General features: G+C 40.7%; 1 protein-coding gene across 3 annotated transcripts in view; it reads left to right on the forward strand.

Moving 5' to 3' along the window:
- The window catches only part of SASH1 (SAM and SH3 domain containing 1), a 164,336-nt gene that overhangs the window by 25,759 nt on the left and 112,872 nt on the right, over nucleotides 1-25,705 (forward strand). For 2 of the 3 annotated variants that reach the window (XM_066615509.1, XM_066615526.1), the window contains exon 2: nucleotides 4,478-4,606. The exons of the other annotated variant lie outside the window; for it this stretch is intronic. In XM_066615509.1, coding sequence (XP_066471606.1) covers nucleotides 4,478-4,606 — 129 coding nt within the window. The remainder of the gene's footprint in view (nucleotides 1-4,477; nucleotides 4,607-25,705) is intronic. 3 annotated transcript variants of the gene reach the window in all.

Raw genomic sequence — 25,705 nt, forward strand, 5'->3', positions numbered from 1 at the left:
CCTGGGAACTCCCTGATGCCACCTTGAGTTCCATGATGGAAGAAAGGCTGTAAATATATCTTTATAAGGACACAATCCTAACCGACTTTCCAGCACAGAGGTAAGGGCAGTGCAACTCCAAGGTAAGGAACAAACATTGCCGTGCCTTGAGGAGGCCTCCGTGACTGCCTCCCAACTGCAGGATGCAGCACATGCCCCACTGGCACAGCTATGCCAGTGCTGGAAAGTTGGTTAGGATTGCACCCTAATAAATATAATACCAAACTGAATGCATTTCAAAACAGCTAAATTAAACTGAGCTAATGACTCATGGGGTTGATTTCATTTATTTAATGCAAGGTGTCTGACAAAATGTTGCTCACAATTTTCTTTTAACTTCAAGTACAAATGATTTTGCTAACGCGTTCACGGGCTGATGTGCAGTGACCAATAAATCTAGTTCAGTAAGCTCCAGATCGTTATAACTTGTCTTTGTTATTCACTCCATTAACATCAATCATGATGGATGTTTCCCGGTATTCACATGCTATCAGACTAATTCCCTAGGAATTCTATGATAATTCATCACTTATATTATGTGTTAATGTCATCAGAAAATCCTGAGCATGTGTATTTATAAGAAGGGAGTATTCCAATGTGCAAGACAATCTCAGAAGGAAATATTGGACAACTGCTGTCCTGAAAATGTTTAAAAGTACTTGACTTTATTAGAAGTTTGTTTTCTCCCCCACTTTAAAATACTAGAATATTTCCTCTATTGAGCCTTGCATTCCTGTGAGCATGCTGTGAAATAGTATGTAGAAGCTGCTAACCCACTTTTTACATTCTGTATTTTATTACATTCTAAAGTTATTTGATTCAAGAGTTATTCAACTTATCTTATGGCAGCAGTTCTTGGCAATGGAGCAGTGATAATACTGTATGAATTTGCAAGACAGTAGTGCTGATATTAGCAATCACTCTCATGTTAAGGGGTTTACGTGGGTTTTTGTACCTGAAGGGATAAGATATTGCTGGGAACATTTTTTTTTTTTTCCTCCAAATACTCTTGATAATTTTTTAGGCCAAGTTAATTTCAAAGATAAATTTTTAATTAGGCCTTTTAAAAACCTAGATAAAGTCTTTGAATTGAGCTCAGATATTGGAATTAGCATGACACCATTGGAATTTTAAATTCTATTATGTACTTATCTACAGCTGAATATATCTTGTTATGATAACAATCATAATATGTGCCATCTAAACTACACTAATGTTGTCGTGATTTTCTGAATATTTAGCTAGCACTTTTCAACACTGATGACTATAACTGTTCATTTATGTAGCTTTTATGTTTTTAATTGGATTTTGAGAGATATTATTTTAATCATGAGCTACTGTGAGTCTGGATACACATTTTTTTAAGTGAATGGCAGAATTCATTGATTTGAACCTACAAAAATATACAATACACAGGATGTAGAATACATGGTTATGCATGTCTTTATATACTTGACAAAAGCTGTTAACTGCTTGACACTTATGGTACTGACTATAGGCCACAGTACTGAAGTAGGTGACAACTCACAAGAATCTGGTCTAAAATACTTGCATTTTTAAAATTATTTTTCTTTTCGGGCATTTTTTTCCTATAATTAGCTACGTCTGGAGGAACATTGAAATGGTCTAGTCCCCTGCCTTTTGTCTGAAAGTGTCAAAGGGGTAAGGCTGTGGGATGCTTGAAATCCCAGCCGTGAGTGGGGCTGTAAAACTTCTCAGGTCAATAACAGCGAAGAGCTCACAATGGTAGTTCAGCATCAGGACCTGGGATGGCACACTGTGAGAACTAACATCATGACTCCAGCTAACCAGCAGACTGCAGGCCAGAGTAGGTAATAGGGTGGGGGATCCTAGACCAGCTAACCCCTTTGGGGAAGAGTAGTCAATTAAAAAGGGCACTGCTCTGGTTCTGCAATGTGCAGTCTGCCAAGACTAAAAGGTCATGACTTCCAGTCATACCGGCATGGTGACTTGAGGCTAGGAGGGCTTCCCCAGAAGCATTGTTGGCAAATAAGGATGTTCACAAGAAGCAGGAGATGTATGTATCCTCCCTTGGGATTCTTCATCTTTGGTAGCTAGTGCCAAAACAAGGTGTCCCCCCTCCGTTATTGAGATCCTTGGATGTCTCAGTTCATCTCACCAGATGCAGAAGTGCCCAGTATGCCATGACATTTCAGGTTTCTGAAATGCACATTTGGAGTTACTTTTCAGTACAATAACTGAAAATGCTACATCTAGCTTGACTTCTAAGGCACATCTAGATAGTGTCTCAGAAGTCAAAAGCTTAAAATAATGAATTTCCTTACATTTCTGAAGATCGTTTCTTGCCCTGGAATAGCTCAGCATTTTGTGCAGAGTAACTTACACTGGCTTAAATTATTTTCTCTCTGTCTTTGTTTTAATACATCAACTCCAGCCACAGTCAAGTTGGCCTAATGTGTTTTGTGTATATTCAAAATATTTATTGATGGTAAGCTTAGAACTTTAGGGAATGCAAATACAGTCTGTACAGAATGCCTATAAAAATTTTCTCCCTGTAGCAATGCAATTCTGTGCACACTTTCCTAGGAGTAAGCTCACTGAACACAGTGGGACTTTATTCTGAGTAAACCTGCCTAGGCTTGCACTGTTAATATTTCATTAGGACAGGGGCGGCCAACCTTTCAACTTTAGGGCTTCTGGACCTTTAACAATTGTGCAGAGGAGGGAATTTCAGCAGGTGCAGCTTGTCATCTGTGAGATGACAGCCCTGCATTTGGACTTCAGTTGTATGGGTTCTCCTTCCAGAGATGTTACTTTTTTCTTATCAAATTGTCCCCCAGGCATCGTGATTTATGCACAGTAAAAACAGGAGATTGTTGCTGAGGTGATATTTTGTGCACCTATTCTCAAATGCTTCCCAATATTTTCAGCACATTCCCTAAGGATGCCATATTGCTAGATCAGTACTAACTAAATTTAGGATACAACCTTTAGTATGTAAAATAAATGATAATTTAAAACAATGATTACCAATGATCTTTGAAAGAATACTCTCTCAATATACCATTAGATTGGAATATGTAAATTTAACTGATGAAGAAGCCGGTACTACTGCCAGGAGTACCATTTCTTTAAGCCATTTCTTTAAGCCATTTCTGCTCAGTGTTGCGTATATGCAAACCTTTGGGCCAGGCAAAAATGGGTTAAGGAAGTTTTTAGCTGGGGTAAGACCTTAAACAAGCTAATGGGCTTGTGAGGGGGAGGGCTCTTAGCAACCTGGCCCTTTAAAAAAACAAAAAAACTACAGATGAAGGTTAACAGGAAGTAGTTAAGATCTGCTTCTTCTTAACCTCTAGCTAGTTATTTATAAGTGACCAGGCTGCCTAGAGGCAGCCTCAAGGTCTTAATCTTGCAGTGGCCTTGTTGAAGCAAGAATTTTGCCTGGTCATTTTAATCATGTGGGGTGGTAGGGGGAAGACAGGAGTCCGCGGTTTCCAGTATCTGCAGGGGGGGGGGGTCCAGAACAGAACCCCTGTGGATACTGGGGCATGCCTGTATTTACAAGTTACAATATTTTTATTTACTAAAAATTTGATCCATTTATTTTAATGAGGCAGCCTTAATGAATGCTGTCCTTTCTTTCCCATTTCTCCCCAGAAAATAATAATAATAAATCTTCTGGGTTTTTTCAATTCTTTATTGGGGGACATCAAGTAATGCACATTTATCTCTCTATATTTACACATGCTTGCAAACTGCAGAAGCTGAGCTCTTTTGTAGGGCAGCTATGTTGCAAACTCCAGGTGCTAAGGTGTTTGCATTGTAATTAGAAGCAGTCTGAATTGTGAATAGCCTCAGGGCTTGAGGCAATTACTTTTCTCATCTTGCTATCACTGTCCTTACATTGGAAGTTCTGCTCATTGCTTAGTGACCCACCTCCCAATTCACCCCCCCCCCCCATTGGTTGCAATCCACAGTTTGGGAAATGCTGGATTAGTATTTCCAACTTTATTGATCTCCATGGCAGAGGTAAAAAAAATGTTCTGAAGGGAAGTATTGGTTCATCAGTTAATTTAAGCATTCCAATCTAATGGTTTATTGAGAAAGTATCCTTTTAAACAGCTTTGATAATCATTGTCTTGTATTATTGTTTATTTTAAATACTAAGGGTTGTATCCTATAGTTAGTCCTGACTAAAGAAATTAGCCATGACTTACGTTCCGCTGAAATCAGACTCCTTATGATTGGCTAAACTCTTGAGTCCAAGTCTATGCATATCTGCACAGAAGTCCCATTCTTGTCAGTGGGGCTTACTCCCAGGTAAGTGTGGATAGGACTGAAGTCTTCCAATGGTATTTTTTAATTGGGAAAATGACAATTCATGTAAGTACAATACCCTCTTTAAATCCACTAAATATGGTTTAAAAATTGTTATTCCTGCTGTGTCTTTCTACAGGATGGGTCATTGGGCAACATTGATGACTTGGCTCAGCAGTATGCAGATTATTATAATACCTGCTTGACAGATGTCTGTGAGAGGATGGAAGAGCTGCGCAAACGGAGAGTTTCCCAAGACCTTGAGGTGGTAAGTATAAAAAGAAGAGTAATAGTGCTCATTTTCAAACTAATTGCACATTTTAAGAACTCAGGAATACAGTTGGGCCTCTGTGTTTGTGAATTTGGTACCCATGGATTTGACTCTCCATGGGTCCTGAACGCATAGGGTCAGTCCAACCTGGGCCCTCCAGAAGCTACCAGAGGAGCACTTCGGTGACCTTCGGAGGGTATTCTGAGGCCTTTGGGAGGCCTTAAAAGGTCACTTCCAGTTTTGGCCAGGTAAATGGGAAGTGACATTTTAGACCAGGGGTGTCAAATATAAGGCCTGGGGGCCGCGTGTGTCCGGCCCTCAGGCTCTCAGCTGCTGAGTAGTGCTGAGGTGTTACTGCTGAAAAGCAGCTTACATGGAAATTGGGGACCCCAATATCTTGAAACATGATTCAAATTTGGTATTTTCTCTTCTGTCATTTGCAGTTAATTAGGTTTTTTTTTGTGAGAACAAAGTGCTGATTTCTGGCCATCAGCTGCTTAATGATGTCACTTTCTGCTTAATGACCACTTCCAGCCCTCAGCAGGTGCCCTGAGTGCTAACTTCAGCCCTCTGTATAAAACAAGTTTGACACCCCTGTTTTAGACCTTTAGAAGGCCTTCTGAGACCTGGCCCTTAGAATACCCTCTGAGTTAAAGGTGCCAAGACCTGTAAATTTGATTGTCTGCGGGTTTCAGCATGCATGGGGTTTCCAGGAATGGAACCCTCAGCTTTGTGGGTTCAGCTTTGTGTATAGGAACAAATATTCAGGATCAGTCCTGCATTTCATTTTATCTACAGATATTTTCTGGAAATCGAACCTTTGCAAGGTAGAAAATATTTTTTTCAATTGTATTTTGAAATAACGGGGGAAAAAGTCTGTTTAACCCAAGCTGAGTGTATGAATAAAAGGATTGTAAAAAGAAAGGCTGACCTTTCCAGTGTTTTTTCAGCTTTCTATTCAGGAAATAATCTATCTGCTCCATCTGCAAATCGCACACTCACCCTGAACTATCTGTGCACTGCAGCAGTTTCTATAGATATCCTCACCACCTGTACACCACTTGCTTTTTGTAATTCACCGGTTAACCCCCAGCCAGTCTCAAGCAAACACTAAGTACTGAGGTTAATCCCATATTGGTAACCTGGAGGTTTTCTTTATTGGTGTCAAAAATCCTGTGATGACTTTGTAAGCATTCAAATGATGGATTCTTCTGCAGGATCACAAAATAAGTGAATTCTTATACCCAGACTGCTGGACCTTTGCATTTCAAATGAGTGAACAGGCTATGTTAATTAGATTATAAAGCTACTTTCCCTGAAGGAATGACTAGGAGTCGAAACTCTTAAACAATGCAACCAATTAAAAATATACAGGAAATTAAAATGTAATAAGCAGAGACACAAAAAATATTTGTTAGCAAAGTTAGAAGTTTAATTTTAACCATGCTGTGTTAAGAATCCATTCAGATGAAATTCGATGTTGTTATCAAGTGTTTGTGATATTTGTGATGTGCTAGGGAGGTTACTGTCAAGGCTCAACTTATCAAAGCTGTAGTACTTATTAATATGATCATGTGAATGCCCCATGGGGTAAAGGCACACAGCATGACTTAACTCTTCTAAATTGAATGTCTTAATTATTTTGTGTGACTGAGGAAGAGAGTGAACTATTGTTATTAGTCATGAGGTCTATGACAGTCCTTTAATTGTTCTTTGAGTCACTACATTACTTGTTATTATCTGCTTGCACAAATTAAGTTTCAGAAATTGACACAATACGAAATGCCAGATCTGTTTAGCTGGGCTGACCATAGCTGTTTTCTCATCTTGGGCAGACTAAATTCTTTGTTTCCAACACAGTACAGAAGATAGTACCAGGCCTATCAGGAAAACACACAGCTGACCATCTTGTAGACCAAATATGCACTACACAGATGGAGAGACTACATCAGCTGAGCATATATGACACAGAATTGTACATGGGTAAATTAGCAGCCTGTGCGCATGTGTAATGGCAAACCCATACTGATGAGTTTTGAACTTTTTTGAACATAAGGACTTTATGTCCAGTATTTGAACAAATGTTTTAATATGGTGATAGAGGATTATTTATTTGTTTGTTTATATTTTTATTTCAAGAAATTTATACCCTGCCTTTCCCATGCTGAAGCAAATGTCCAAGGTGGCTTACAAAGTATTTTAAACAACTACAAAGTATCACAACAAGCAAAAACAAGTAATAGGAGTAATGTGGTTCCTGTTCACTTAAGAATGGCTACATTTACATGCGCACTCTTGCTCAAACAATGACATACTTCGGTCTTATATTGCAAGGTAGAAATACAAATAAATTGCTTTAGAAGTTTTAAATTCAATTCCATTGTTACCTGGAGTGACCCACTTAGAGAAGAATTGTGCTTTAGAGGCAGGTTCAAACAGAGTAGATTGAGGCTACAAATCTATGCACACTTTCCTGGGATTAAGATAAAATGGGACTTCTGAATAAACATGTTTAGGATTGTACTGTATTTTTTATGTTTGCAAATGTTTACATACTGCTTTTCAGCAAAAAAAAAATTGCTGATCTTTTGCTCATCAAAGTTAAGGTAATTGACGGAATATAATATTAGTTATACTGTTGTAGTGGGTTTGTGTCTATTTGTATTTTTCTAAGATAATATTAAAAACAAAACCACAGAATCATAGGGGTGAAGGTAACACGAGGTAACAATTAAAACAAGACCCTGTGCAAATTAACACATTTCCACATTCTAGAACAGTTTCATGATTTATATATCCATCCATAGGTAGAGGATATGTGTTTATATAAAATATTTCTATTCTGTCTTTCAGCTTCACAATGAAGCTTCCAATGCAGTGAATATCAGTGTGTGTGTTTTAATCAGTCTTTAAATGACAATAATATAATCAGAAACAAGAGCAATTAGCGACATCAACAACTCATTATTAAAAATAGCAGGTAGCTGGCAAATACGAATTCTACATACATACCTAAATGCAGAGCATTTCAAGATTAGTTGTGTGTTTTTATATATTCTACTGGCTAATAGGATTGTGTGGATGTGGTACCTGGTCTTGGCAAGAGTGAGACAAGAAGAGGGACAAAGAGCCTGTTAGGGTGTCTATCATTTTATTTCACACAAGGATGTGCCTTGTTTTGGAAGTGGCATTTAAGTTTCAAGGCTCTGCTTTCTGCTTGCAACTCCCCATGCAACTCTCATGCAAACTTGCATGAGAAGTGGTATTGTCCAAGTATGTGAGAGGAATTATTGTGCATTACTTTTGATTTGGCTTATGCGTCTTCATGCAGAAAGCCTGCCCCTGAGGCCTTTATATTGTTGTGGAGGTCTCAGAAGGACGTGATATAACTTTCCATAGCACTCCAGTCAGGTTAGAAGTTACTTGCAAGTCTTCAAGTTACTATAACTTTAGAATTCTCTGATTTCTCCTTGTCATGTGTAAAGATATTGATGAACTTTATCTTTCTCCAACTGCATATGATTTTCAACATGTGCTTGTCAAGTGTCATTGATCTGGCCATTTTGATAAGTATGTGGAAAACTTTGATTTCATTTCCAGAGTCCAGTTCCATTATCTTCTCTAATTCTAAGTTGTCGATAGAATTTGAACATGGCATGAGATGAACAGTTTGATCCAAGACAAACAGTTGATGGAGATGAGGAAGCAATGACATCTGACCTTATCTGAAATTATATGATGCAGCAGTGTTACTGAAGCTAAGAAAGTGTGGATCTGGCCGGTGCCTGGATGGGAAACCTTCTGAAAGCCCTGTGTACATTGCCTTGAGTTTTGTGGAAGAATAGTGGGATATGACCATCATAATTTATGCTTTTTCTTAATGGATTTTAAAACCACTTAACATTGGCCCAAATCCTAACCAACGTTCCAGCACTGACATAGCTGTACCAATGGGACGTGTGCTGCATCCTGCAGTTGGGGGGCACTTATGGAGAACTCCACAAGATAAGGAAATGTTTGTTCCCTTATCTCGGTGCTGCATTGCCCTTATGTCGGTGCTGGAAAGTGGATTAGGATTGCACCCTTAACCACTTAACTTCGTGTGACTGCCATACATGTGACAAGTCTTCACAGGGACACATGTTCAATATTTATTCAAGCCATGGTGTCTACTTGCTGCGCAGCATGATAAATATTCAGAATATTTCTAGAGCTGAGTCAGCTGCATTCAACTTTTCAGTTCTTCTACTCCAAGCTTATTGATCTGTGCTGATTTTGTAAGTTAGTAACATTTTTTAAACAAAGTAATGGCTGTGTAATGGTTTCTCAAGAAAGGTCTTTGAAGTGGAAATGCTAACTTTGTGAGATACATTTCAGTTTTTACCTGCAGTGCATTGAAAACTATAGAACCATCAGACAAAGCTGAACCTCTTTCATGACAGGATGGCATGGATAGAACAGTTCTAGTTCTTTAATACTATTTTGTCTTCCAAGCAGCTGTGTACTATCTATTCCAGATGATAATTGACAACGATGAAATCTTTTTCCTGGCACTCAGGAATTTTGGAAGGCAGCTTCTGTCGGCTTATGTGTCAGTTAATGAAGTATGGTTTATGGCTAGAAGACTCCCTTCCATTTAGACAGATGGGCCTAATTTGGCTCTCTTCATTACACAACTGAGGAAGGTGATCTGGAAAAAGCCATGTGAGTTGGATTAGATCACATCAAAGGTGCAGAAGTAGGGGAGTGTTAAATAGATATGAGCAAATGCAAGTCAGGCCTGCATATGATTCAATAGCTCTTCCTTGAAATGGCAACTTGGGGCATATTTCCATATCCATAGTATATTTTGAGTCAAATGTTCTGTTAAATACTGCATTTTTTACCAGTTCCTGACAGTGTATGATCATTGTTGCTAGAGAAATTTCTGAAATGACTGTTGTTTTATTCTGTGAATATGAAAACAAAGTAGAATGTAAAGTTAGTTTGCCTCCTATTTTTCTGTTACTGCATTTTCAATGTTGTCTGTAACAGCAGAGAGAATGTTTAAAAAAAAATTATGGGGCTCCCAAGAATATAGTGTTCTTTCAAACAGTGCAAGGTATTTGAACACTCAAGGCAAAATGATATAGCTTCTCCAATTCCTCTGTAGTGCTGAGCTACCAAGTTCCTTACTCTAATGTCTGTGGTTCCAGGCTGCCTGGTCCTGAGACTTTGTTAGGATGTAGTGCACACCCCATTGGTATGGCTGCATCCATGCTGGAAAGTTGAATAGGACTGGGCCCTTAAACAATTTCTGCCCAACGTCGCATATACGCAACAGGTATCAAATGTGTACACCTGTGTGCTGGGCAAGAAATGTTTAAACTTAAACTGCCCTGACTATTCTATACCAACAGAACTGAATTTCTAAGTGGATAAGTGTGTGAGCACTGTGGACACCAATTTTGTTTTCTTCAGTGAATTCAGATTTTATTAGTTGATAACCCAAACCTTATCTTCACAGTTGGAATCTTGTTTGAAGCATAATCTAGTCTATGGAAAAATGCAGGGTACAGACATCTGAGAAGTTCCATATGTTTTCAAACATTTGACTTGTTCTTGTACTTCTTGTGTTTTGCTGAAAACCATTCCAATGAAAAATATGAGTGAGTTTTCTTAACCTATAATAGGATGTATCACTGCTGAGGTTCAACTGGAAAATTTTGGCTTGAAAATTGAACTGTGAAGATGATGCTTTGTTAGTGACTTTATCTGTTTTCTTTCTGACTTTGAGATTGCATCTCTGACAAAAACTAGTTTGTACAGCTATATCGTTGGAGCACTGAAGAGCAACTATAACTGCGAAAGATCAAGCTGTGTTGTGCTGTATCAGTGGCCACAGACAGTGGCCAACTTGTTACTTGCAGAGGCTACTATCTAGTTGTGTACATTATAACTTTCTGTTATACTTCCCTGTATCTTTAGGTATGGGCATAACTATTGAGGGCACCTATAGTTTCAATGCGGAAAAAGTTATTTGGACGAGCAGTGACATTTTAGAATAAGCTGTGGAAAAATTAAAGAAAATGCTCTTCCCCATGGTTAGAATTCTTCTCTTCTTTGGAATTATGATTACAGTAGAAACAAAATGCTTATGCTGGTTGCCTATCTGTTCTAAGCTGAAATTTGTTCTTCTAGGGTGCAATCCTGTGCAGACCTACTTCTACATACTTCTAAGAAGTCTTATTATGTGTAATAGGGCTTATTCCCAGGAAATTGTGCATAGGATTGTAGCCTTAAGGTTAGTTAATGTCCAACAAGAAGCTGACGGAACATACCAAGATCCAGGTCTACAGAGCTTGCGTCCTGAGTACACTTCTGTACTGCAGCAAGTCATGGACCCTTCGCTCACAACAGGAGAGGAAACTGAACGCTTTCCACATGCGCTGCCTCTGACGCATTCTCGGCATCACCTGGCAGGAAAAAGTTCCAAACAACACAGTCCTGGAACGAGCTAGAATCTCCAGCATGTATGCAATGCTGAAACAGAGACGCCTGTGTTGGCTCGGTCATGTCCTGAGAATGGATGATGGCTGGATCCCAAAGGATCTCCTCTATGGAGAACTCGTGCAAGGAAAGCCCCCTACAGGTAGACCAGAGCTGCGATACAAGGACCATCTGCAAGAGGGATCTGAAGGCCTTAGGAGTAGACCTCAACAGGTGGGAAACCCTGGCCTCTGAGCGGCCCGCTTGGAGGCAGGCTGTGCAGCATGACCTTTCCCAGTTTGAAGAAACGCTTGGCCAATAGACTGAGGCAAAGAGGCAAAGAAGGAAGGCCCATAGCCAGGGAGACAGACCAGGGACAGACTGCACTTGCTCCTAGTGTGGAAGGGATTGTCACTCCCGAATCGGCCTTTTCAGCCACACTAGACGCTGTTCCAGAACCACTATTCAGAGCACGATACCAGAGTCTTTCGAGACTGAAGGTTGACAACTACTGTGGCTTACTACATTATCCATAGAGGTTCTGTTCCTGGAACCCACGTGGATAAGGAAAACCATGGGTATTGAAAACCTGTGGTTTTTGGCCTGCCCTCTAAACCCGACCAGAACTCAACTCTGGCTCTTCTGAAGAGGGTCTTCTGAAGCCTGTCCACCTGAGGCCTCTGTGACTTCATAATTAAGCCTGGAGCCATTTAAAGGCAACTTCCGGTGTTCAGTACCCACGAAAGCACAGCTTCCCTCATCTCCGGAGGTTCCAGGTCAGCCAGCATTATGTGTTAAGGGACCTGTGGATGAAGAAATCCGTGAGTACTAAACCTGTGGATAACGCGGGCCTCCAGCACTGAGGACCTAAAATGTCAGCCCCATCCCTTGCTTACTTTGCATGTTTACTCTGAAGTAAATCTCACTGTGCTCAATATGTGTGTTTAGAATTGCAGCATCGTTTTTTTTAAAGGCTACTTGGTAAATTGCAGATCTTTCTGTTCTTGAAAAATAAGATTTGATAGATGTACATAGGGATAATCTGGAGTTCTAGGTGAAGTTATAGTTGCTGTGATAACGGTTAAAACATGTGGATGCTAATCAACTGCAGCTCTGAAAGTGAATTTAAAACACACTATGAAATATTTTTCAACATCTGGATTTGTTTTGGATTATGGTTTTTAAGACCAAAAATATGATGTTTTCCCCCTCCTCTCCCCCCAGATAGGCAGAGGACAGTTGGTTTATAACTGAGAATTCAAAGGGATTTTATTCTGCTCCTCATACTCCTTATGTTTTAAGTTATGGGACCACATGGCTTACAGACCTTTTGATCTCTTCCCCTTTTTTCAGCTTTATGCAGTCTTGATTTCTTTACAATAGTCTTAAGGGCAATGATTGTAGTGATAATTTGCTTTATGAGGCACTTTTAAAAAGGCATTAGTTGGGGCAAGAATAGTCCAAGTTAATTTGGGTTATTTAAAAAGTCCTTATAGAAGACTTAAAAGCAGATTGTTTAAACTTTGATGCACATAGTCTAATCTGCTCTGTCAGTTTCACGAACCATCAAAAATTGGGTCACAACTCACTGGTGGGTCCTAGACCCACAGTTTGAGAACTGCTGCCCTAAGCCCTACACTGTATCCTTTGGTACTGCAGTGCTATGTAAAGGTTTTGGAACCACTGAGGTGAAATTGTTTAGACTGAGGTTAAATGCCGTCTCCCATTCTTAACTTCTCCAAGGCTGCCTATACCCAATTACCCTATACTGAATGACCTGGGAGTAAGTCCCATTGAACTCTGTGACTTATGTTTGAGTAGACCTGCATAGGGTTGTACTGCAAGAAAATCAGATGCAGTTTGTTTCTCAACAGTTTTACAGGCAGTGGGCCGAACTCATTGATTTCAGAGGAACCTAATATCTGTCGCATTCTGCCACAATACTGTCCCACTCTCTTGCTCACTGTGGCATTTGGTCACAGTTGGATGTTTTCTGTATTGTATTCAGTGGGTCTCTTCTTGATGTTCTCTGTACACGAGACAAATAATTTCATTAGAAAAATTCATTCTGGTACTGTACATGTTTTGACATGTGTTGGGGTAAAGGTTTACTGCTTTTTAACAATATATGGCCTGCTTTCTTAAAATTTTTGACCACTTAATACATAAGGGGACAAAACATGTCGTGCATTGGTCAGTTCCCTGGGTTTGACATTGTGGAAGACTGCAATCCAGCTGGCTCAGGAAATAACTTTACTCATGACTGAATGGATGCCTGTGTTTCCTTTTAGCCTCTTGGACCCTTTTGAAGCCAAACTGTTTTGGTGTCATACTGCTGATACTGAGCAATTCATACATATGACCCTAAACTCTGTCTGGATATTTCAAAGTAGCAGAAAAAGCTGCCATACAGAGAACGCTTTATTAGAAACAAATGTGAAGAACTACTAGTAGTAAGTCTGTATTGCTTGGTACAAGCAAGGGTCCCCAGTGAGACTGGCAATGATAAATAAACATGTCAAGATCTTCTTTTAACCATCAACTGATATTTCTTTATAGACAGAGGGGTGTCTAATGCACCATAAGTGTTGCAGATTCCCTTTTAAGGCACATTTTACATTATTAAGTCTTGCACAAGAAAAATTTCTGTGAGGCTACTCTTCTTGATAGGATTTGGGGAAACTGACTTGTGGCCCTTATTGCTTATAAGAATATCCTGAATCTTTAGGATATTCTCATATGTGTAACAGTGAATGAAAAGCAGCAAGTTTGTTCCCAGGTCTTTCATAACCCAGCACCAAAGCAGCTGTCATCTGTATCTGTTTACAGAGAATATGAGTGTATTGTCATGCCAAAAAAGATAACTTCTCATGGTGGTGGTGAACACAAAATTTGATGAGAACTGTGGCGTTGGAGAGCTCATAAGGAATAGGGAGGTTTGAGAGATGACAACCTCATTTATGCACGCATGCTACAAAAAAACCTGCAATCATTTAAATGCAATGATACATAGGCAAGTCTCATCCTGTTTCGTAGATTTTCCCTGAAGAAATGTCACGTCTTGCATTAAGACATCAAAGATATTGAAGGAGGTGTCAGAGCTGTCAGATTGTTTTCAGTGACACTGTCAGTGAGACATGCATTCCTTTGAACATTGTTATGGAAAAGAGAATATGTAGTGAGCTAAAGTAGCTCTGTGTCTTCATTCTTTTTTAACAGTTAAGAATGCCTGTTTTTAATAATTCACGTCAAAGATTGGAGCTGGGCACAACTGCCGCTTGCAGTTTATAGTGTTTCAAATGAGTTAGTAGGTGCTGCTCAACCTGGCCCTACAGCTTTGGTTTCCAGTAACGATCATGTTACTGATTAGTGGTTGCTAATTTCCTCTAAAATGCAGTTGGCTGTAAAGGCATTGCTCACCCGAGAGTCAAACTAATTTGTCCTGGTGGCTAGGATCCAAGAAGCCATTTGTACTGTGTTCTGTGCACGCAAAGTGGTTGTTGACTTCCACTTTCTGCTTGCAGGCACTGGTACTGCAGAGGGTTCTTCAGCGTTCCCAAGTGGCTTCTTGGAGAGCAGGAGGTACTACAGTGGAAATAGAGGACCAGTAAAAGTATGCACAAAACACCATGCACCATCTTTTTGGATCCTAGCAGCTATTTAAATGGCATGGACTGATGTTACCTTGGGAGATGCATATGTAGCTGCAACATTACTAAGACAAAGGATTATTCCATGCTAAATATTGCATGAGGTACCTGAGAAGAAAGGGGAACTGAAGAAAGATTCAGTGATGCAGAGAAAAATATTTATAAGGCTTTGCCACACACTTAGTAGAAAGACATTCTTCATCTGGTGTGCATGTGCTTCAAAGAGTGATCAGGGCTGTTCTAAGGTCTGAATATAGAAATCTTTCACCCCAACAATTGGCTGTTTTTGTTTTGTTTTTATTTTTTTGCTTTCCCTTCTCTTTTTTTTCAAGCACGTGCTGAACATGGTATTGATTATCAGCAAGAAAAGCAGAGACTTTTATTTATTTTGCTTATGTTTGACACTGAAACAGGCAGCTTGTTCCATGCTAAAAATAGACTGGAAACATATCATTATCTGGAAAATGGTATCCAATTGTGTCTCTGTACCCTATTTCAGTGGTTCCCAAAGTCTCTGGGAGTATGGGATCTGCTGTAAGTTCCTGTGGGGGAGGGGCAAAGGCAGTGATGCAGTTGGAACAATAGAGCCAATGGCAGGGGTAAAAGGGCCTTTTAAAGCTCACCTTTGGAAGTGCTGGCTTCCTTGGGGGTTCGGGGAGCCTGCAGACCCCTCTGCAGGGCTTCCCGTGCCTCCAAATTTGTCTTTTTCATCGCAAAACCAGGGGTGGGTGGGTGGGTGTGTGTGTGTGTGTGTGTGTGTTTTACTATTTGCAGAAGTTTGGAGGCTCAGGGAGGCCTGCAGAGGAATCCACAGGCTCCCCAGACCCCTCAAGATGCCAGCACTGCCTGGGGTGGGTTTAAAAAAAACCCCTTTTCTTCTGGCAGCAGCACCATTGCTGTGATTGAGTTGCTGCCTTTGCCCTCCCCCTACCCCTTTAGGGGACTGAGAAGAACTTCCCTGGCTGGGGCATTGTGACGTTCCAGTTTGGGAACCTCTGCCATATTCTATGTTGCTAATATAACTTTGAAGAACAGAGTGAGCATCCAGTCATCTGGAGCAGGGGTGCTCAAATGCCAGCCCTGGGTCCACTTGTGGCCCTCGGGGACTCCCAATCCGGCCCGCGTGGAGCCCCCAGTCTCCAATGAGCCTCTGGCCTTCCAGAGACTTGCTGGAGCCCGTGCTGGCCCAGCGCAACTGCTTTCAGCATGAGAGCAACTGTTCAACCTCTTGCGTGAGCTGTAGAACGAGGGCACTCTCCACTGCTTGCTGTTTCATGTGGTGACGGCATCTGGCCTGGATGCCTTTAAAAGGGGATTGGACAAGTTTCTGGAGGAAAAATCCATTACGGGTTACAAGTCATGATGTGTATGTACATCCTCCTGTTTTTAGAAATGGGCTATGTCAGATGCAGGGGAGGGCACCAGGATGAGGTCTCTTGTTATCTGGTGTGCTCCCTGGGGCATTTGGTGGGCCGCTGTGAGATACAGGAAGCTGGACTAGATGGGCCTATGGCCTGATCCAGTGGGGCTGTTATGTGAAGCAGCAGTGGCAGCAAAGGAAAGGCCGGCCTTGCAAGACCTTCATTCATTCATATAAGTTCCATCTCTAATATATTCATTTATGTAAATTTATTCAAATTTGAAATTCAAATTACCCCACCCCCCCAACACAGTGTCAGAGAGATGATGTGGCCCTCCTGTGTAAAAGTTTGGACACCCCTGATCTGGAGTGACCAAGTCTTTTAATATGGGTACCCCTTAAGTGAGTGAATTTATGGTTTTTGAATGCTTGGAAAAGAAAATGGATTTAGGAATCCATTTGCTTTAATTGTAGATATGATTAGTCGCTAAAAATTATTGGATGTGTCTTTGGGCATTTCTTTGGGATGAAAGGCACCACTGTTTGATCAATTTTATCTTTGCTAACAGAAAGACTTGAAACATGTTTCCAAAGCTAGAAGTTGAGATGTTTCAGGATATTAGGGCGTTCCAGGTCATAGGAAAGTTCATTGGAGCAGAGGAGGAAAGGGATGTCCTTGTCTGCAGCAGGCTCTATGTTGGTCACCACTGGCATGACCTCTTGTGGTCTGAGTTTTGCTTTCTTCCTCTGCATTCCCTAAGAAGATCAGAAAAAGTTCTCCTTTTCCTGATCTTCTCGGGGAGTACAGAGAGTTATATTTTATAGAGTGGGAGGATGTTTCCGGGGACTTGCAGGAAAGGTGCAGTTTCCTTGAACTTTGCAGCCTCTGTGAAATTGCATGGGCATTAATAATAGTTAGCAGCAGCAAGGATTTCCTAACACTGCTGCGGAAAGGATTTTCTCCTGTGGACAAATTTTGAAAGATGAGAACTTATTGACCTGTACTCATCGGATCAAGATCCTCTCTGGGTTTACCTGCTCTTATATACCAGCATTTCAGCCTTTTCTACAGATTTTCTGTGGGAACCTGAGACTTGTAAAGCTTTGCGCTTTGAAGTGCAGTTGCCCAACAATGCAAATGGTTAAAGAGCCTGTACCAACACAACAGAGTATTGGCCTGTAAACCTTTGAATTAGTCACTGATAATGAGTCATGTAATGCTTAATAAACAGCTGCTTTTAAGGCATAAGAACACATGCTATGGCAGTCACGTAGTATTGCCAAAATGAATTTCCATGCAGTCGCTTCTTGCGCTAAACGGATTTTCTACTAAAACTCTGGAGTGCTTTGGGAAACGTTTGAAAGCTGTTGGTAGAATCGTTTTGTCTCCGCTCTCCCTTCCCTGAAGCCTTGTTGTCACTCTGTCGCTAGCAACCAGTGTCATTATACGAATGATTGTATGTGCCCTCTGACTAAGCACACTCTTTGAAAATCAGTAGCAAGAAATTAGGCTACTAACTGGACCAAAACTATGTCTTGGGAATGTCCAGTTCTTTCATGGTTTTGTTATTTGCTCTTCACTAACAGCGAAATCATATTCAGATTCCTCCCCAACAGCACACTGAGACCGGTGCAACATCTGTCATTTGTTCACCATGAAGATGGGGGGCGAGATACAAGAATCTAGGCAATTGGACATTGATGCGGCCCTCCCGTTAATGCTGCCAGGATCCATGGAAACCTCAGGAAATCATGAAGAGGCAACACAACATCAGGCTGCCCAAAATGCAAGCAGTCAATCATTGCATCTACCAGCCCCAATGTGCGTGACTCGAGAAGCTCTGCCAGGGTGAACCAAGCAGGGAGTACAGGCAAGTACAGGCCAAGGAATGGCCACTGCTGGGTTCACACGCCACCCAGCTCCCAGGAGTGAATACCATATTGACAGTCACCAGCACTAACCATGGGGGAAGATACCACAGTGACACGCCACACACACATGCATGACACAAAGATGCCACAGCATCTCTAGCTCCTACAGGAGCTACAGTGGCCCAGAAAGCAAGGAAGCAAAAGCAGAGAACTTGCAAGGAATACTAGCATCCAAGGATCAAGTCCTTTTATACCCTGCACACAAACACACACATCCAAACATCACTTTTTTTTAACAACCATGGATGGAAGATGGTTGTTTTTAACAACCATGGATGGAAGATGGATGCCCTTCGAAATGAGCAACCAGGTGAATCCGTAGATGTTTCACTCTATTGGCATAGCATAGTGTAGCATTTTTTTGTATGTTGGAGCATGTCTATCATCTGAAGGAGGGTTTAGGATATGGCATGTTCTGACTCTTCCTTATGTCTACCAGGTCTTGCCCCAATCTCCTCCCCATTTTAGCTTTGCCACCAGAGGTGTTATTGCTGGCAGGCTCCATTGTTGCACCACTATACATGGACATATGTATGTCTAGCATGTCTAGAGGAGAGGATTCGGCTGTGAGTCTTAGATAGATATCTTTCTTTGACATGCATTTGGAACTTCGCTTTTCAACCATTGCTACTCGTATCTAGTATCTTTACAGTATGACAGGTGGTATTTAGCCTCATTTGCATAGTAAGCATATACTACTATCCTGTCTGCCCTGGCCCCACTGGTAATTGAAATAATTTGGGGCAATGGTACACCAGTGGGCAAGATGTGACCGTTTTGCTACTTGGCCCTTCAAAACAGGTATACAGGTCTTCCTGGTACCTAAGACGGCTTGCTAAATGGTTCAGCCCCCTTACCTAATGATGTGCCAGTCTCTGTTCCTTCAACATGTGGGTGGAGAATTGCATAATTGAATGTTTCACCAAGGAAATAACTCTCTTCTCCACCCCCCATTAAAAACTACCATGTGGAGGAAGAATTCTAGTCTATTATTATTATTATTATTATTAATAATAGTATTTTTATACCACTTTTCAACAGAAAGTTAACAAAGTGGTTTACAGAGAAAATCAAACAACGAATGGCTCTCTGTCGCAAAAGGGCTCACAATCTTAAAAAAAAAAAAGCTAGACTTCTCTGTGGCATTCCAAGTCTCCACGTTAAAGCAGGTTTGTTTTTACATGAGGAAGAATTCAAACATGGCACCCCTTATTTGCATTTTCAAGAAGCATAGGAAGTTGGATAGAGTGTGTGGCCACTCAACCCCAGGGCCTTTTATCTCATCCTGCTGCCTCATTGAAATGAGTTTTGCGCATGTGTCAGGTAATGTCAAAGTGGCTGTAGCTATGGGATAATTAAAGGTTCCTGTTCATGGGACTTGAGCACTGACACTCAGCTCAGAGTTTTTGCTTTTTTGTGGTATGAGGGATAAGCTTGGGATGCTGGGAGACATTGTGCCAATCCTTAATAATGACTAGTGTTTAATGAAACACAGATCTGTGAGCAAAGGGCTTTAACTACTTAAAATACCTCATCTCACTGCTGTTGCAGGTTTGTATTTCATTTACAGCAAGTCTGGCCTTAAACGCAGTGTGCGTTCACTGCTATATGGAGAAAACAAAGTATAGGATGAACATAATGTATTAGTGTTTAGCTAGTTATATTTTCTTTTTGTTATATTTTATAACAGTTATATTAGTGTTTAGCTAGTGTTTGGCACTGTTGACTTGTTACATGACACCACAAAGGTTCTGCTTCAGGTTTATATTGGTACTACATAGTTTGTGCATGAAAGTGTGTGCCCATCAAGACATTGGGTCAAAATGGGTGATCTTCTTTTGATTATTGTTTTCTTAACATTGTGGTGGCGTGTTATTGGGATGACATTTGTTTTTCCTTATAGTAGTTGTAAACTGCTCTTAATCTTGTAATGGATGGTGGCATTAGCTTGCAGGCCTCCCTTCCTTGTTGATGCAACAAGACAATGGTTTCCAGTCTCAACCTTTCCTATTTGATCTAACTACATAATGCAATACCTCTAATGGCAGATATAAGGCTACTTTCAGCCATGCAGTAATTTCAAACCAAATATGACATGGTCTTTTAGTTTTTATAATGGATGACAGAGGAATGGTGGTCTTAAACAGCTTAAAAATAGTTTGAATTAGTGTGAGGTTGTTATGGTACAGAGCTCCCTTGTGTTTGCAGCCCAAAAAGGGAGATTCTGAAAGGCCCCTGATTTGCATGTCCTTGTAAGGCTGCAGTACAAACTTTTCACCACTGAGGTTGAACGTTAAATTGATTTAATAAAAGAATTTGCCACCTTGACAACCTTCTTAAAGAGGGCTGCTCATGCTAAAGCAAATTGTTTTATTCATTGTGTCTTTTGCTTGTTTTTTTGTCAATTACTGAGTTTTCTGAATTATTAATTTTCAGTTTTCTAATGCAGTGTTTTATTCTCTAAAGCAGGGGTGCCCAAACCCCCGGCCCTGGGGCCACTTGTGGCCCTCGAGGCCTCTCAATGCGGCCCTCAGGGAGCCCCCAGTCTCCAATTAGCCTCTGGCCCTCCAGAGATTTGTTGGAGCGCGCACTGGCCCGACGCAACTGCTCTCAGCGTGAGGGTGACTGTTTGACCTCTCACGTGAGCTGTGGGATGAGGGCTTCCTCCACTGCTTGTTGTTTCATGTCTGCGATGCAGTAGCAGCAGCAAAGGAAAGGCCAGTTTTGCTTTGTGCAAGGCCTTTTATAGGCCTTGAGCTATTGCAAGACCTTCATTCATTCATAGAAATTCATCTTTAATATATTCATTTATGTAAACTTATGTAAATTTATTCAAATTTTAAATGTAAATTCTTTTTTTCCCTGGCCCCCGACAGTGTCAGAGAGACGATGTGGCCCTCCTGCCAAAAACCTTGGACACCCCTGCTCTAAATTATAGAAACAGAGGGTGTGTATTTGTGAGCACCCATGTCTCCTTCTCAGCGTCAAATAATATTTCCAGACGCTAGGCCAGAGTGAGCCCTTAAGGTCATGTGAATACTCTGTGGGCATTTGAATTTTTAACAGTAGTTTTTCAGGCTTCTGTGAGTTCCAAAAAGCAACTTTGTGCAGTGGTGTGTCTGCTGTTTTGGGGTGGGTGGGGAAATCAAAGGACTTACTGTGTGTATGCAAGCCCTTGTTTTGCTTAAATTCACAGAATAAACATTGTTTTTAATGTTTTGCTGAGAAAATAAATGCATTTGGATGCATGCTGAAGTTTTTAAGGAAGACTAACTGTAGCAAACATATCCATGAAGCTGCCCATCCTTCTGGATCATGGCACTTTCTTTGAACATTTTCCTAAGTTTTACCAAGTAGGCACTCCAGCTCTAAATACCTTTAGTTGAAAGTCGGTGCCATATAATTGAAAGTTGGTCCCCTATAATTAAATGAACTTGCGCCTAGGTGGATATGTTTGTGATTATAGCCTTGCACTCAAAGGTGTAAACACATTGCTCAGGCTCACTGAAATCAAAATAACATGTAATTCAAATATTTATGTTCTGGGTGTAGCATGATTGGCTTCTTCTGATGGAAGAAGTGTTAGCACAGAAGTCTTGGGTGGTGGTAGTGTGGTGGTGAAGGTGGCTTAGAAACTGAGAGCACAACAGTAAGAATTTTTGCCAGCATTCTCTTGTATATCTATAGGTTGTTTCCAGGAATTCTTGTCTTGGGCATTTCTTTGGAAAGAAAGCTGACAATAAATGTTTGAAATGAAGAAGATAAATATGAGTGAAGAGGAATATTAGACCGTTTCTTAGACCTTAATACCCCATTCAATCCTGGGCCTTACTTACTTTCTTACAAATTTGTGTCCTGCTTTAACTCGCAAGTGGGCATTCAAAGCGACTTACAATAGGTCATGGAAATATAAAACTATACACATTAAAATTACCTAAAAGCAATAAACAACCTAAAAATTATTAAAAACCAGTAATAAAAATAACTTGGCCCATAAAAACAGTCAGCATAAAATCTTAAATATCCATTTTAAAAGCCGGATACTCAGAAGGAGCAGCTAGTAAGATGGTTTAATCCTTAATTAGCATTATGACTGAGCCTGGCAGTAACTTGCAGCCAAATCCTAACCTGCATTGCAACAGGCAGGGTGGTGCTGTATGCAGCACAGGCTGGGAGGAGGCTGGAGGGCATTGAGGTAAACGGATATTTTTCCTCTTACCTCAATGCCCCAGCTGTCCCTATGGGGCTACTTGGATCTGTGCCACTGAAATTGCTGGCGCAAATCTGAGCAGGTCGTGTAAGAACACAAGGTTTGCGTTCTCAATTAAGGAAAGCAATATTATTAACTCTATACTGTAGGTGGTGGGCGAAGGATGAAAGCAGCATGGTTAGACTAAGAGCTCCAAGTTTGTTCAGGAGAGACAAAATTTGAATTGTTCCAGCCTCACAATCTCAGCTGCTACACTAAACCAGCTTTCCCATTAAGTAACAATGAAGCATAATGTTTTAATTCTAAAGTATACAAGTCTTTTTAACTGAGTTGTTGCTTGGGAGAATAAAATGAAAAAAACAACAAACTGTTTTGCTTCACTATATCTTGCTTTCTATATTAACATGCATCATGGCATGATGATTGAAAGCAAACCGGTGTCATGAACAAGTGTTTTGTCAAAAATTATGTGGTTACCAAAACGTGCTGCTTTAATGTTTTTTTCCCATTTCTTCACCTGCACAACTGTTAATTTACTCCGCAAATGAAAGACCCAGCAAACACAAGGGTGTTAACTGAAATCTCACAGTGAGGCACCACATACCTTACTCAGCAAGTGTCTGCTAGATTGCTTCTCTCTGGCCTTTGCTGACTGGTGGATTCAGAGAGCCTATGTTGCATAAATCCTGCATTTCCATCTCCCTTGCGCTGTTGTGGGGGAGATAGCTGGCATTATTCTTCAGCAGAGTAATCTGATCTATTTAAAATATCTTTCCATATTCAAAGCCTGCATCTGTGTTTTGAGTGAGCTTTTTTCACCTTTAAATGTTCATAGAAGCAAAAGTAGGAATGAATTGTGTTTAAGCAACTTGATTATAGCCTTCAATGTAAATAATTGTAGAGATCACTGTTAGCAGAGGCTGATGTGGAAACTCTTTTGAAATGTGCTAATTCATCAGACCTTTCTCTCTGTCAGTCTGCATTTTATCAGCATCACTGCTTATATGTAGTAGGAGACAAAAAAAGAATGGATTGCTACTGTGGCTTTTAAAACACATTGGCCAGGGCAGATGAATACCTTTTGTTAGGTGTGTTGCTGTGTCTGTCTTTCTTTTGGTTCAGTGCTGTTCCTCACAACAGGGATGCAGAGGTCATAGTCCAAGTCGAAAGGTCTAATCACAATTACATTGCCTTCAGCAGAGTCTTTATGGATAAGGCAGTTGAGAAATGTTAATTATGTAATGAATGCATTTCAGAAAGGACTAGACTTTAATTTTTGAATGCAAAATTACAAACGTATTTCAGAGAGATGACATGCACCCTTTCAGGAAATGGCCCCTTGATAGTTTTTCTGAAATGGTTGAAGCTGACAGTGACTGATGAAATGCTATTCAACTCTATTGAGAAAGGAATTTGCATTAGGTTTGAGTGGACAGGTGCCTTTTGAGGAACAACTTTGGCTCCTGTGAGACCACTGGGGATATCCTATGGTATTTCCGCGTCCTCTCGCCATGCCAGCTGCATAATAAGGAATGATGAAAGTCATAGGGTGCCAAGTTTCTGTCTTATTTGGGGGGGAGGGGAGGCCAGGCGAAGAAATTCAATCATAGGAATGCCTGTGTAGAAGAATGTAAATGCTGATTTGATATGTTAAATGAAAGGTTATGTAATATAGTAGTCTTTGCAAGAGTAGGCAGCTAGATGCAGAAAGAGGCTGCGATGCAGTCAACCATTATCATTTGCACAAACAGGAGGCTCTATTGGTAGAGGTGTTTGAAAACTGTGTAGTTTGTTTTACTCAGAAGTAAGCCCATTGTGTTTAGTAAAACTCAGGTTTACAGCCTATCTTACAGGGAACAAACACCAGCTCAGTTTGGGAATGGATTCAGTTGGGGGGGGGGCTAAGCAGCGAACGAAACAGGACGATCTCCAGGATCAGCTCTTGGAGATTACCTGTTCTTTACCTGAAACTGTAGGTCTAGAGCAGGGGTGCCCAAACCCTGGCCCTGGGGCCACTTGCGGCCCTTGAGGACTCCCAATGCGGCCCTCAGGGAGCCCCCAGTCTCCAATTAGCCTCTGGCCCTCCAGAGATTTGTTGGAGCGCGCACTGGCCCGACGCAACTGCTCTCGGCGTGAGGGTGACTGTTTGACCTCTCACGTGAGCTGTGGGATGAGGGCTTCCTCCACTGCTTGTTGTTTCATGTCTGTGATGCAGTAGCAGCAGCAAAGGAAAGGCCAGTTTTGCTTTGTGCAAGGCCTTTTATAGGCCTTGAGCTATTGCAAGACCTTCATTCATTCATAGAAATTCATCTTTAATATATTCATTTATGTAAATTTATTCAAATTTGAAATGTAAATTAATTATTTTCTTCCCCGGCCCCCTGACACAGTGTCAGAGAGATGATGTGGCTCTCCTGCCAAAAACTTTGGACACCCCTGGTCTAGAGAGCTGGTAACGAGTGTTAGGAGAAGCACTGTTATCCTGGCGGCTTTTAAAGTTTCTGGTAAGTTTAGAGCCTGGCCAGAGAGCTCTTTTTTCAGGACTTTGTCGTTAAGGCAGTAAAGGAGGTGATGGTGGTTTTCCGTGACAAGCTGCTGAACCCCTGTGGAGATACCACCCGATAGAAAGAAGATATTTGGAAGTACTAAGTAAATGCTGTGTATGTTATGCAAATTCCGGTTATCAAGGTTTGATGTAGCTCAAGGCTTTGGAAGATAAAGAAGAAAGAGGGGGAGGATTCCTCCACTTTACTGCAGAGAAGATTATTGAGCACTTGGTATTACATGGAGCACAATTTCATGGATATACATTTATAAATGCGTAACCCTGTACTGGATATAATTTCCTTTTATTAGACTTTGGATTTTGGATTATTTTGGATCCTTTACCGCAGCAGGATTTTGTGAAATATGAACTGGTGATTAGGCTTTGTTGTGTCTCTACTAATAGAGACAAAGAAATTCTTCAAATTTCATAGGAAAAAAAACAAAAGGAACTTTATAGTAAAAGAGAGTTGACATCTAGTGGACTAAAAGAAAATTGCAAGAAGAAATGATGGAACTAGAAGAATGGCAGATCCTGATCCACAGACAGCTGGAGAATCTGCTTGTGATGAGCAGAAATCAGGTGATTCAAACTTTACAAATTAGTGTGGAAGCTTTAAACCTACAAGTATCTAAGCTGTGTGAATTGGAAGTAACACTGGAGAAAACTAATGATCAACAATTTGAGTTACTAATTGATGGGGTAAATTGGAAGATAAGAATTCAAAAACTATGGGATTGGAAGGGAGAAGAGATACCACGAAAAATAGATCTTGAAGGGATTGATCAAGAAATTGGTCAAAAGATGGAGAGAATGTATCAGGAACTGGAGTTGTTGGGAGGAGTAAGAAGAGGATGGATTTTCAAGAAGCAATTGTTGAGAGATGTTGATATGAAGTTTACTAGGAAAAGAAAGAAAAAGAAAAGAGAAA

Source organism: Tiliqua scincoides, chromosome 1, assembly GCF_035046505.1.
Source record: "Tiliqua scincoides isolate rTilSci1 chromosome 1, rTilSci1.hap2, whole genome shotgun sequence".
NCBI lineage: Eukaryota > Metazoa > Chordata > Lepidosauria > Squamata > Scincidae > Tiliqua > Tiliqua scincoides.